This window comes from Leptopilina heterotoma, unplaced genomic scaffold (assembly GCF_015476425.1).
Source record: "Leptopilina heterotoma isolate Lh14 unplaced genomic scaffold, ASM1547642v1 Lhet_183, whole genome shotgun sequence".
In the NCBI taxonomy this organism is placed as follows: domain Eukaryota; kingdom Metazoa; phylum Arthropoda; class Insecta; order Hymenoptera; family Figitidae; genus Leptopilina; species Leptopilina heterotoma.
In genome coordinates, this window is record NW_025110901.1 from 761,063 (window position 1) to 774,936 (window position 13,874).

At 24.0% G+C, this 13,874-nt stretch overlaps 2 protein-coding genes across 2 annotated transcripts; one reads left to right on the plus strand and one right to left on the minus strand.

Annotated features, from left to right (window-relative positions):
* The first annotated feature begins 890 nt into the window (after positions 1-890).
* On the plus strand, positions 891-4,210 carry LOC122500308 (uncharacterized protein DDB_G0283697-like). The gene is made up of 8 exons (XM_043609180.1): positions 891-1,261; positions 1,352-1,486; positions 1,583-1,738; positions 1,867-2,733; positions 3,045-3,152; positions 3,276-3,467; positions 3,575-3,762; positions 3,938-4,210. Exons 1-8 carry the CDS (start codon positions 1,103-1,105, stop codon positions 4,101-4,103), a joined length of 1,971 nt encoding a protein of 656 aa, XP_043465115.1. The 5' UTR covers positions 891-1,102; the 3' UTR covers positions 4,104-4,210.
* Positions 4,211-7,360: 3,150 nt separating this feature from the next.
* LOC122500347 (zinc finger protein 665-like) lies at positions 7,361-13,851 on the minus strand. Its single transcript, XM_043609243.1, has 4 exons — positions 13,606-13,851; positions 12,751-13,097; positions 9,822-11,267; positions 7,361-8,092 (listed from the first exon to the last, which is right to left on the minus strand). The coding sequence occupies exons 2-4, from the start codon at positions 13,060-13,062 to the stop codon at positions 7,493-7,495; spliced, it is 2,358 nt and encodes a 785-aa protein (XP_043465178.1). The 5' UTR covers positions 13,063-13,097; positions 13,606-13,851; the 3' UTR covers positions 7,361-7,492.
* Between the last annotated feature and the right edge of the window lie 23 nt (positions 13,852-13,874).

Consider the following 13,874-nt stretch of genomic DNA (forward strand, 5'->3'; position numbering starts at 1 on the left):
TTTGAAAAATTCTTCTCAAGAAGTCAATTATTTTCAAAAATTTTAATAAAATTCTTCTCATGAATTCAATTGCTTTCAAAAATTATTATTTAAATTCTTCTCAGGAATTCAATTATTTTTAAAAAAAATTGAATAAAATTCTTTAAAAAGTTTTCAATTATTTTCAAAAATTGTTATAAAATTCTTTAAAAAGTTTTCAATTATTTTCAAAAATTGTTATAAAATTCTTTAATATAATAAATTTCATTAAACTTTTAATTAAATTCCATAAAAGAAATTAAATATTTTCAAAAGTTAATACAATTCTTGGTAAAAATTAAATTTTCAGAAGCATTCAATATTATTTATTTTTGTATTTAAATAATTGATTTCTCGTAGAATTAAATTTTTATTTTTTGTAATTTTAACTAACAATTCTGTAGAATTAATTTTTTTTGTAAAAGTTTAATTGAATAATAATTGATATTATTGATTTAATGTAGAATTTTAGTTAAAAATTCTAGAAAATGTTAATTGAATTGAAATGATACAAATAATTTTGAAGAAATTACAGTAACAATATTCTTGTAATAATAAAATAATGATTTTGTCAGTCGGTCATCTTTAATTATTATAAAACATAAAGAAATTAATGATTAATTTCTTTATGTTTTATAATAATATTCTTAAGAGTTGTTCAATTTGAAGAGGTTTAAATTTGTTTTGAGAGTAAGGGAGAAAAAACATTTAATTTGAATTTTCTGACTCTCTTACTCTTGTGTTACCATGGCGACCCGCAGGCAGGCTGGCAGTAGAGCTGTGCGAGCGCCTTAAGGCCTTAAGGTCATGCTCTGCAATCTGCAAATTGCAAAATTGCGGAGTATAAATGTAGCTTAATGTTATGAATTGTTTTCATTGTTTTTCAACGTGTTTCTGACAGAAGCGTTTTTTTTACAGTAAAAAATATTATTATAAAATAATAGTTTGTTAAAAGTTTATTAAACATTATTAAAAGAAGGAAATTTTAATAGACGAAATTCTTTTTCGAAATGATTTTGTTTATAGAAAACTAATATCGTTATCCTCGGATTCTCTAATAATAAACAAAACTTAACCTAAAAAGATGTCTTGTGGAAACTGGAAAATTAAAAACATTAAACAGAAATGTTTAAATAAAGATAATAGTAGCTCTTTATTTGACATTAAAGATATAAAAATGAAAAAGGAATCTGAAACTGTTGGATCTAGATCATCTATTATAAAGAATAATGCAGAAAATCCTGTAAGTAGAATATAACATTTGTATTTAAAAACAATTACACTAATTTATTATTATTATTAATATTACTGCTAACAAAACAATATTTTATAGGATCAAAAGTCAAAAATGTTTAAAAATAGAAAAAGGAACGAAAAGAGTGATGGTAAAAATAGTAAAAATAAAAGGAGATATTTATGTGATGATGATGATGATGATGATGACCATTGTCATGTTGATCAAGAAGTGGTAAAATAAATTTAATAATTTTCCACTAAAAAAAGAAGTTCTAAGTTCCTATTTTTTTCTATTTACAATTTTTGTTAATTAATCTCTGTATTTTAGGTCTCAAAGTCAGAAACATTGGTTATGAAAAAGAAGGAAAGAAAAGATTTGGACAATGACAATGAAGAATTGGATCAAAGAATAAGAACAAATAATCGTAAAAGAAAAAAAGATACCGATGATATTGATGATTATCGTAGTAGTCAAGATTCAATGGTAAATATTTTAGAGAAAGAAACCTACAACAAACAAAATAAGAATTAAAGTTAAATTTTCAATGTTTAGATTGAAAATTTAAATTTAATTTTCATGCAATTTAAATTAATTACAAACTAATGTTGCAGGACTCAAAGTCAGAGGAAATGAGCGAAAATCAACAGCAGCAGAAAAAGAAGATGAAAATGGACAAAGAAGAAAATGTCGAGAAAAAGAAGAGGGAACAAATTTTATCTGATGAGACTGATGAAGATGACGATTTGTTAAAATTGGAACTGAGCGAAAAACAGCAGCAGAAGAAGAATAAGGAAATAAATGTTGAGAAAAAGAAGAAGAGGGTACAAATTTTATCTAATAAAAGTGATGAAGAAGAAGAAGATAATGATGATGATGATGAGGATTTGGTAAAATTCGAAGTGAGCGAAAAACAACAGAAGAAGAACAAAGAGGAAAATGTTGAGAAAAAGAGGGTACAAATTTTATCTGATAAAAGTGATGAAGAAGAAGAAGAAGAAGATAATGATGATGATGAGGATTTGGTAAAATTCGAAGTGAGCGAAAAACAACAGAAGAACAAAGAGGAAAATGTTGAGAAAAGGAAGAAGAGGGTACAAATTTTATCTGATGAAAGTGATGAAGATGATGATGATGATATGAAAAAATTGGAACTGAGCGAAAAACAACAGCCGACGAACGAGGAAGAAATTGTTCAGGAAAGGAAGAAAAGGGTACAAATCTCATCTGACGAAACTGATGAAGAAAAATTGAAAGATGACATAAAAGAAGGAAATCAAGATAAACTTAAAAATAAAAAGAAAGCATTAGTTGTTAATGGCGAAAATCCACAGAAGAAAATCAAGAAAAAGAATTGCAATACAAGGAGAAAAGTACCAGAGAAATTTGATAAAGAAAATAATAATTTTGAAAAATTGGCTGGAGAAATTGAAGAACAAAATCTTGACAGAAATAGATCAAATAATAGTAATTCCAACGCGGTAACTATTTTTAAACTTTTCTTCTCATTTTCAACATCAAAATAATTTTTAATATTTTTTACTTGTTTATTTATTATTTCATTATTTATTTGTATTTATATTATCTAAGAATATTATTTAAGCGCTTGGTTACTTATAATGAAAACGTACATTTACTTATTTGTTTATAATTAATATATTTATTTATTTCTTGATTAATTATTAATCAAAAAATATTATAATTATTTTTAATATTATAATGGTTCATCTATTATTAATAATTTAATTTTAAATTAAATCTTTAAAAATAATAATTACTATTTAAATTTCAGGAATTTGACGAAGAAATAATATTGGAAGCAAAAGAGAAAAATGAAAGGTTTGATGAAATTCTTGACGAACAAAAAAAGAAGAATTCAACTCCCGAGATGGATATAGACGTAATTTTCTTTTATTGCCCACTAAATAGCTTAATAAAATTTAATAATTTATAATTATACGAATAAATCAAAGATTAATTTGTCTATTAATTATAGAAAAATTTCTTTTTAAATATAAATCAGGTGTTGCGGACTTTAATAGTTAAATTAATTCACGAAGTACCAGAACAACACTTACTTGAATCATCTGCCGGCTCTCATGCACCTAGTCCAGAAACAATTCGACGTTTTCGAAAATTTGTCGAGTTAAAAAAAGGCACTTACACCCCAGGAGAGGATCGAATTATTAAAAAAAACTGGAAACAGTTCTGCAAAGTAAGTTCGAAATTTGAATAAAAATTGAATTATTTCACCAAAAAAATTTAAAAATTTAATTAATTAATTTAATTAATTTAATTTAGAACGTTTTCGAATTCTTTTAGCTCCACGATTGGGATCCTCAAAATTACGAACCACTTTTAAATTGGCGGCAAGATTCTAAATTAATAGTGAGAAACGTAAACGAGAGGAAAAGATTTGTACAATTTTTAGCGAATGGCCTACCAAACAGAACATTATACAGCGTTTATCATCGATTTAAAAATATACACGCTGATCATTTACAAACCAGGTGAGAAAAAATGACTTATTTCTAAGTTTTTAAATTCAAAAGTGAAATTTTCAATTTGTTTTTAATAAAAAATTTCTTTTGGGGGAAATTTTAATTTGTAACGAAAACATTTTCTTTTTTTAAGAGAGAGTTAATTTAATTAATTTCAATTTTTTTAATTATTTTAATCTTTAAGGTATACGTATGACGAAGACGAAGCGATAATCAAATACATTGAAGAAAATTCAAATTCAAATAATCAAACGCACGTGTTTGCCGATTTAGCGAAAATATTAAAAAGAACGAGAGCTTCAGTTTGGCGGAGATATCGATTATTAAAAAAGAAAAGATTTGATGAATAACACTTTTTATATCTCGAAGTATTTTTATCCACTTATTTCTTAATTGAAAGATTTTTAATTGCCAATGAATTTTATATAAGAGAATAATAAAGAAAATATATTTATTATTTTCAAAGTATTTTTTCCCCAAATTGTTCTTTTTTCTATTTCTTAAATAGAAAAAATATTTTTTATAGAAATGTAAATTTTTGAAACTTAAATTTAAGAATATTAAAACTATTAATTATGAATTATAAATTATTTAATTAATTCTTAATTCTTAATTATTATGTATTAATTAAAAATAGAAATTAAAAATTAGAATAAATTAAAAAGCTAAAGGATCATTTATTGATTGAAACAAAAACTAATATTTAAGCGTGTTTAATAAAAATGCATTATAATTACAATAATCTATTGTATCAAAGTGTAATTAAACTGAGACTTTTTTTGCTTAATGAAATCACATTCATTCTCTCATATCCACAACTCTTTTAAAAGTACTCAGTGCATTCTTTTTAATCAGAATCGTAGAATGTAAGAAACAATTCTATAGACTTTGTCTCAAATTGAAAACAATTTCTGTACATTTCAAAATTTTCTTTTTCTTTTTTTTTTATGGCGTTGGAAGAATGAATATTTCTGGCAATTATTCTTTAATAAGGATACGCTTGAAATAGAGTATAAAAACAAATGATGAGTTTAATTAAGTAACACCCGATAGTTTGGAACACAATCCTGCTCTAATGGCACTAAAGCTCGTCGACGAAAAAAAAAATGAATAAAAACTTGTAAAGGGAAGAAAGCTATAAGCATGATTTACAAACTTAATTATTGAAGGGAGGAGGGGAGAAAATAATATTTCAGCTGCGTATTAATATTTACAGGTGTCCAATTGATCACTTATTGAACTATCAAAATTGTACTATGTATAATATTTCTTATTTTTGTAATTTCGCTGTGTGATTATCTTCGATTAAACCAGTTTTTTTTTATTTTTCTGGATTTGTGAATTAGCTCAATTGTATAGGACGGGATAAAAAAATATTTCATTATTATTATTATTGTAATTGAAAAATCGATTCAAGATTATGTCAATTATTTTTATCTGAAAACTAATATTCTACAAGAGAAAGATTTAATAATCTCGTGTAGTAATTTATTTTCATGCTCCGAGAAAATTGTAAATTATTAAAATTTAATTAAAAAAATATAATTAAGATTTAATTATAAACAGGGTTGCCAGAAAATTTAATTATTCAAAGAAAAAAAAACTTCAACCAAATTTTTTTTTTAAATTCACATTTTCACAATTTAATTTTACGAAATTTCAATTATTCGAAAAATTGTTAATTAAATTTACACTTAGAACTTTAATTTACTCCAAAAGAATTGGATAAAAAAAATTTCAAGAAACTAAAATCTTCAGAATTTTTAATTAAAATTAATTAAAAATTTAAATTTACAAAAATTTTAATTTGGAAATCTTTTTTGAATTATTTTTTGATATTTCAACTAATAACTCTTCTAAGAACAAAAATTCTTCTCAAAAATTCAATTATTTTAAAAATTTGTAATGGAATTCTTTACAAGAATTCAATTATTTTTATGAAGAAAAAAAATGTTCTCAAGGAATTCAATTATTTAAAAAATTTAATACAATTCTGTGCAGAAATTCAATTATTTTCAAATTTTATTATAAATTCTCCGTAAGAATTTAATCGTTTTCATAAATAATAAACTTTTTCGCAAGGAATTCAATTATTTTCATAAATAATAACATTTTTCTAATAAATTCAATTATTTTTTAAATTATACCTATTAAATTCTTTTTTAAGTTTTTAAAGAATTCTCTGCAGATTCAATTATTTTCAATAATTTTGATAAAATTCTTTATAAGAATTTAATTATTATAATCACATTTTTTAATTAAATTTCTCCAAATAATTTAATTATTTGAAAACTTTTTAATAAAATTCTTCATAAGAATCCAAATATTTCGAAGTGTTTTGTATGCATTTCTTTGCAAGAATTTAATAATTTTCAAATTTTTGTATATAAATTTCTACCCAAGAATTTAATTATTTTCATAAATAATAAATTTCCTTGCAAATAATTCAATTATTTACTTAAATAATAAAATTTTTTGAATACATACATTCAATTATTTTTAAAAAATTTAATAACATTTGTCGAAATAATTCAATTTTTAAAAATTTTTATAATATTCTGCGCAGAAATTAAATTCAATTCAATAATTTTGATGAAATTCTTTATAAAAATTAAATTATTTTCATAAATAATATTTAAAAAAAATAAATAAATAAAATCTTAAATTTTAATTAAAATTAGTCAAGATTCTAATTTTTAAAATTTCAATTTAGAAACCTATTGAAATTTAATTATTTATAAAAATCGTAAACGTAATTTTTCTATAGTTCAATTATTTTTTGAACTTTTTAAATAAAATTATTCGCTAAATCATTTGTAAGTAATAATATTTTTATAGTTCTTCAAGAATTAAATTTTTCAAAATAAATTCAATTTCCCATTCAGTAAAATTCAATTCTTGTCAAAAAATTGAATAAATTCAAATTTTCTAATTAAAATTCGTAATGAGTTCAAATTTTATAAGTCAAACCAGAAGAAATTCAAAAAGAATCAAAAATATTTTTAGAATTTTCAAATTCTAGAAAATGGCTAGAAACTGAAATCCAGAATTTTCTTTTAAAAATTTCTCGATTTCCCCGAGACTGTGGCAACCCTGATTAAAAAAAAATAAAACAAAATTTTTTTATTTACATAAAGCAAATTTATTTTTCTAAAGTTTTGAACGTTCAAATGAACGAAATACTAATTTCTGCTCCAGTATTTTCCAAAATTACTGGACCAAACAGAAAAATATTGTAACTGCACCATTTTAAATTATAAAAAATATTTTTTCCTAATAAAATTTAAAGTAAACAAAGTAATAAAAATATCGTCGTTCATATTATGAATATTCAAAACTTTACAAACATGTAAATTTTGGAAAATTCTCCAAAGAAAAAAATGAATAAAAATTTTCCTAGTTTAATAACTACATATTGAATTATTTTTTGCCCTAGGTGCTTACTAATCTGATTTAAAAAAAATGTTTCTGAATATAGTAAAAATAAATTTCGATTTCTTATGTACAGAATTTCGATAATTTAAAAAAAAAACTTTCTAAAATCGATTTGAATTTTTTGTAAACTAATAATCAACTGACTGGATGAAAAGAAAAGATAAATTTACAATTTTGGAATGAAAAATAAATCACTACGACTTATTTTTTGCAAGAATATTTTTTCCAAGTCGAGATTCCTTCCAATTTTTTTTTTTTTTGACTTTTCTTTGAAAAAAAAGAAAAAATGATTGTGCATTCCCTTTTAAAACATTTGCCCTATCACAGCTAGTGAGCGTACGGCCGATTGCACATTATTTACATGAATGTGATGAGCAACAGTGTGATGTTCCTCGACCACCATTGTCTCGCCGTATTGTGCTCGGCAACGTTTTTGATGGGCAAATAAACTGCCACTGTGACTGTAAGCGGCGCCGCATGTTTTACAAACGTATGGCTTCTCACCGGAATGCGTGTAAGTGTGCTCCTTGAGGGTGCTGAGTCGTTTGAATGCTTTGCCACAAGTTTTACAGAGATAATTCGCCTCGCCAGTGTGACGCGTTAAATGTCGTCTAAATGCCGAACTGACGGCAAAAGCTGCACTGCACACGTGACAGACAAATGGCTTGTCACCGGTGTGAATTCGTATGTGATTCGCGAGACTTGTTGTCGTTGTAAATCCACTGTTACAAGTTTTACAGACGTGGGGCTTGACACCACTGTGAGTTCGCATATGATATGTTAATGATGAATTACTTGGATAAACTTTACTGCAAATGTGACAGAGATATTCTCGAGGTACTTTTTCCTTCGGTTTGTTGTGGGTTTTTTGATGGATCAGCAGTCGTGCTTGGCTCGCACAAACCTGAGGGAGGAAAAAAGAAATTTGTTAATATCGACTATAATAAAATTGTCTAAAATAATTCAATTATTTTTAAATATTTTAGTCAAATTTTTCGAAATAATTCAGTTATTTTCAAAAATTTTAATATAATTTTTCAAGAAAAAATAAATTTTTTGCAAAATAGAAAAAATTCTTTGCAATAATTTAATTCTTTTCGTAAATAATGACATTTTTTATAATAATTCAATTATTTTTATAAATAATAGAATTCAGCGTAGAAATTCAATTATTTTTAAATATTTTAGTAAAATTCTTCATAAAAAAAATCAATTTTTTGTAAAAATTAAAAAATTCTTCACGAGAATTTAATTCTTTTCATAAATAATAAAATTATCTATAATAATTCAATAATTTTTATAAATAATAGAATTCTGCACTGAAATTCAATTATTTTTAAATATTTTTGTAAAATTCTTCAAATGAATTCAATTATTTTAAAAAACTTTAATATAATTCTTCATAGAAAATCAATTTTTTGCAAAAAAAAAAATTAAAAAGAAATAAAAATTCTACTCAAGCATTCAATTCAAAAAAAAAAAAAAAAAAATAAAATAAAAAAATTCTACTCAAGAATTCAATTCTTTTCGTAAATAATGAAATTTTTTATAATAATTTAAATTATTTTTATGAATAATAGAATTCGGCTCTGAAATTCAATTATTTTTAAATATTTTAGTCAAATTCTTCGAAATAATTTAGTTATTTTCAAAAATTTTAATATAATTCTTCAAGAAAAAATCAATTTTTTGCAAAATAGAAAAAATTCTTTGCAATAATTTAATTTAAACTTTTTCAAAAAAATTAATTCTGCAGAACTTTTAGTTAAAAGTGTGAAAAATTCAGATTTTCAAAGAATTTAACTTGAAATTAAACTTGGATTATCTAAAATTCTAACTGAAATCCATTTTTTAATCAATATTTATTAAAAAATTCTACGAAAATTCAACTATTGATTTTTTTTCTTTCTTTATTTTACAATCAATTAAATAAAAAAAAAAATAATTTTTTGAATAATTGAATGTTTCTCAAAATTGAATTCTCATAAAGAATGTTATCAATAAATTTCTAAATCATTAAATTCTTTCGGCGAATTTTAATAGAATTTTTAAAAATAATTACATTTTTAGAGGAATTCGATTAAAATTGAAATTCTGCGATGAGTTTTATTATTTATGAAAATAATTGAATTCTTAAAAAGAATTTTATTATTTACGAAAATAATTGAATCTCTGTAAAAAATTTTATAGTCTGTGAAAAATAATGGAATTATTACGAAAAAATTTATAACAAATTTGTAAATAATTGAATTCTTGAGAATTTTATCACAAAATTTGTGAATTTTTTTTGGAAAATTTTATTAAAATAGTAGATATTAAAAATCATTGAATTGAGGAAATTTTTTGAAAATAATTGCAATTTAGCCAAAAATTTTTATTAAATTTTTTTAAATAATTGAATTTAGGAGAAGAATTTTATTATTTATAAAGATAATTGAAATTAAGAAATTTTGTAAATTTTTGAACATAATTGTTCATAGTTTATGAGGTTTGCCTCATAAACCAAAATTCAGAATTTTCTTATGAATTCTAAAAATTAAATTTTTTCCAGTACTTTTAATAAAAATCCCTGAATTTTCCCTGACTTCCCTGAATAAAAATAAAAAATACTTCCATGAGGAAATAATTGATACCTTTTTGCAAATTTCACAAGTAACTGGTTCCGCTTTCGGTTTATGCATCGAAACATGTCGTCGTAAACCCTTCTTCGTGGCCAGAATCTTATCGCAATGTTGACATTTGTACTCTCCAGTTCCATCCTCATCGCTCTCGTCCTTTTTCGCCGTGTCATTGTCACCGAAAATATTCCCCCCTGTATTCGGAAATGGCTCGTCGTCCGAATCAAAGAGTTTATTGTCCTCTATCAAATTGTCCAATAAACCATGACCATGTTTCTCAGCATGCTTCTTTAACGTATCGGGTCTGAAAAACCATTTTTTACACACATAACAAGAATATTTTTTCTCCCCATGTATGAGTGTGTGACGTTTTAAATTCTTCTTTGTCGAACAATATTGACCGCATATTTCACATTTAAATAATTCCGGAGTATTTTGAAAGTCGTCCGTATCATTATTTCCCGTCAATTGATCATCATCATTATCATCTTCGATTTTCATTTCTTTTTTTGGCTCATTCAATTCCTGTGGATCGTCACTTATTTGCTTTATAATATCATTCACTTTTTCCGTGTGCGATTTTAAATGTTTCACTAGACTTTGAGGTTTCGAGAATGACGTGTGACACAATTGGCATGCATGGGGTTTTGTCGCGTGAATTAATTTGTGCTTCTCGAGATTTTCTAATTTGCAAAATGTTTTTAGGCAAATGTCACAATTGTGTTTTTTGTCATGCACTAGGGAATGTTTCTTGAGGCCCTTTTGCGTTGAATAACGTTTTGAACATATTTTACATTTGAATTTTGGTTCCAAGGAATCTTGACTGTCACTACTTTGATCGTAATAATCGTCATCAATTTCCTCATCGCTAAAGGCAGTTTTATTATGAATTGATTTCACTTTACGGTTTGATGTACGTTTCGAGGGTGTTGTCTCTTGGTCCTCTTCTAAACTTTCGACCAACATTTGTTCGTCGAGATAATGGTCCATTCTATTGTCAGTCTTGTTTGTTGAATCAATTTTATCATCTGTGGGAACAATTAATCCTTCAGAGCATGCAATCTGGAGGGGATTCTCTGTGACGACGTCGACACTTATGACATTTGGATGAATGCTGTTTGGATGTATCTCACTTTCAGTTATGGGATCGATAACGTTTGCATTAATTACAGTTGCATTTATAACAGTTTCATTAATGGCAACCGCTAAATCTTCAGTCATTCTATCAGTCTCTTTATTGGGTTCCTCAAATCGAAGATTGCAATCAAACATTTTTTCACCGTGAATACTTATGGGATTTTGATTCAAAGAGACCTGCTCGTGTGTAAAAGTTTCTGTTGATTGTTGTATTTCAGACATAATGTGAAGTTCCTCTTCCTTAACGTTGTAATTATTTTCCTGATTTGTTGCCTTTTTTGATATCACAATTCGAGTTTGGGGATCTGTCTGCGTACTGCTCTCCTGAAACAGAAAACAAAAAAACAAAAAAATTAAAATAAATGAGAAATTATTAATCACGAAATAAAATACATTTAGAAATGTAATTAACTTTTTAAAAATAAGTAGCAAATGTTACGCACAAAACGTGTTATTCTATTTATTATTATTATGAAAATTACAAAATTTTTCATTTTCAAATATCAACTTTCATTTTTGAATAATTTTCAATAAGGAATTTAAAAAAATCAGTTATTAACCAATTAATTATTATTATTTATTTTTAAAAAATTTTTATAACATTTTTCACAAAAATTCAATTATTTTAAAAAATAATAAAATTTTTTATAAAAATTCAATTATTTTCATAAATAATATAATTATTCGCAAGAATTCAATTTTTTTCATAAATAACAAAATTCTTCACAAGAATTCAATTATTTTCAAAATTTTGTTTATAAAATTCTACTCAAGAATTTCGCTTTTTTCATAAATAATAAAATTCTTCGCAGGAATTCAATTATTTTGAATAATTTTAATACAATTTCTCGAAATAATTATGAATTATTTTCATATAAATACTACAATTCTTTAATGTAATTCAATACTTTTCATAAACAATACAACTTTTCGCAGGAATTTAATTATTTTCAGAAACACTAAAATTCTTGGTAGAAAGTTAATTATTTTTTAAATTTTTAAGTGAAATTCTTTGAAATAATTCAATTGTTATAATAAATAATAAAATTCTTTATAATAATTTAAATATTTTTATAAATAATAACATTCTTTGTAATAATTCAAATATTTTTAAAAATAGTAAAATTACTTAGGAATTTAATTATTTTCATAAATAATAAAATTCTTCGCAGAAATTCAATTATTTTTTAGAAATTTGTTATAAAATTCTTCGAAATAATTGAAAAATAATTTATAAATAATAAAATTGTTTAAAATAATTCAATTGTTTTCATAAATACTCTTGAAAAAGAATTCTTTAAAATAATTCGATACTTTTCATAAACATTAAAATTCTTTGCAAAAATTTAGTTTATTTTCAAAATTATTCATTAAATTCTTAACAAAAATTCAATTATGTTTATAAATAATAAAATTCTTTTCGGGAATTCAATTATTTTCAGAATTTAATTATTTCAGATTCAAAATTGTAAAGGTTATAAAATTTTAAATATTATTTTTTATCACAAGTTTTTTCTTTAAAGTTAAAAAAAATGTATTTGCAAAACTAATTTTATAAAAATAATAACTAATGAAATAAAAATAATTAAAATAATAAAATAATTTCTATATTTTTCTTGGAATGTTTGGTATTTTAAAATTAATGAAATCATACTTTATTGTTAACAAAAAAAAATCATTTCTCAGCGCGAATTATGAAAAACAAAGCATTTCAGAGAAAAGAAAAATGATGAAAAAAATGAGGAAATGAAAGCAAAAAAATAAAAAAAAAACAACTAACTTTAAATTACGAATAAATTTTACGTACCATCACATTACTTTTAGAAGGTTTATTGTAATAAAGTCGCAAACGAGCATCGGAATGTTGGCAAAGTTGCCGAAATTCATGGGCAATGCTCGATTTAAAGATGCAATCGTTACAAATTAAAGAAGGCAGACCGTCCTGTTCTTGAATTTCAATTGAGCCACAAATTTGTATTTTTTGCGAAATTTCCGAAAATTGGACCACTTCCTGATTTGAACAAAATATTGGTGATAAATTTGTACTTTCCGTAAGACAAATTCTGCAAACTCTATCCATATTCATTGGTAAACCAAAATATGCTGGATTCATTGCCATTCTTATCAACAGAAGAATTTATTTCCAAAGACAAACTATAATTTTTCAAAAATATCATTGTTAATAAACACTGTTAAAACCCTATTGTTAAAAATTAAAAACTGTTAAAACATAAAACAAAACGAAACAAACGAATTCGAAAAACAACAGAAATAATTAGGAATTTGCTAATTTTCAAGTTCTGTCTAATTTTAATTCTACTAAAATATAAAAACACCTACTGAAGAATAAAGAAAACTTTTATATTTTTCATTAAAAAAAACTGTCAATTATTTAGAATTTAAAAATTCAAAATCATTATTAAAAATATGTAATAATTAAAAACAAACAAGTGCTATATACACACGAAACAAACTCCAATTGTTGAAAAATACATTATTGAGGAAAAAAAAGAAAATTTCCAAAGTAAGGAAAATTTTTACAGCTCTATTTAAAAAGGAAAGTTTCCCTTTAAAAAAGGTGTTTTAAACAGGTGCTAAATATTTGGTAAAGGATTTAAAAAATTAGTAATAAAACTAATAAACGGTTCTCAACCATTGTAACCTTTTTGTGCGTCGTGGAGTATGAGTTGATGTCAGCAGTGATGAGACAAACTGCTTCAACTTTCGATCAACATTAAATTTTTACATTTTTAAATGCTTTCTTAACATTCTTAACTTGTTGAAAAGTTATCACTATTGTAAATATTCATTTCACTGGAGGTAATTAAAGAAAATCTTTTCACTCCCTTTGTTCTGGGTTTCGTCAAAAAATCGACCGCTTCAAGTTGAGAACGTTGTTCATAGACACATTTATGGTTATGTGTATTGTAA

Bases quoted from the DNA above. Each gene is read 5' to 3' on its own strand.
- LOC122500308 (XM_043609180.1), top strand. From the start codon at position 1,103: ATGTCTTGTGGAAACTGGAAAATTAAAAACATTAAACAGAAATGTTTA. The intron at 3,153-3,275 runs GTAATTTTCTTT...AATATAAATCAG, and splicing joins CTCCCGAGATGGATATAGAC to GTGTTGCGGACTTTAATAGT. The intron at 3,468-3,574 runs GTAAGTTCGAAA...GAATTCTTTTAG, and splicing joins ACTGGAAACAGTTCTGCAAA to CTCCACGATTGGGATCCTCA.
- LOC122500347 (XM_043609243.1), bottom strand. From the start codon at position 13,062: ATGGCAATGAATCCAGCATATTTTGGTTTACCAATGAATATGGATAGA. The intron at 11,268-12,750 runs GTACGTAAAATT...TTTCTGTTTCAG, and splicing joins CTTCTAAAAGTAATGTGATG to GAGAGCAGTACGCAGACAGA. The intron at 8,093-9,821 runs GTATCAATTATT...TTCCTCCCTCAG, and splicing joins CTTGTGAAATTTGCAAAAAG to GTTTGTGCGAGCCAAGCACG.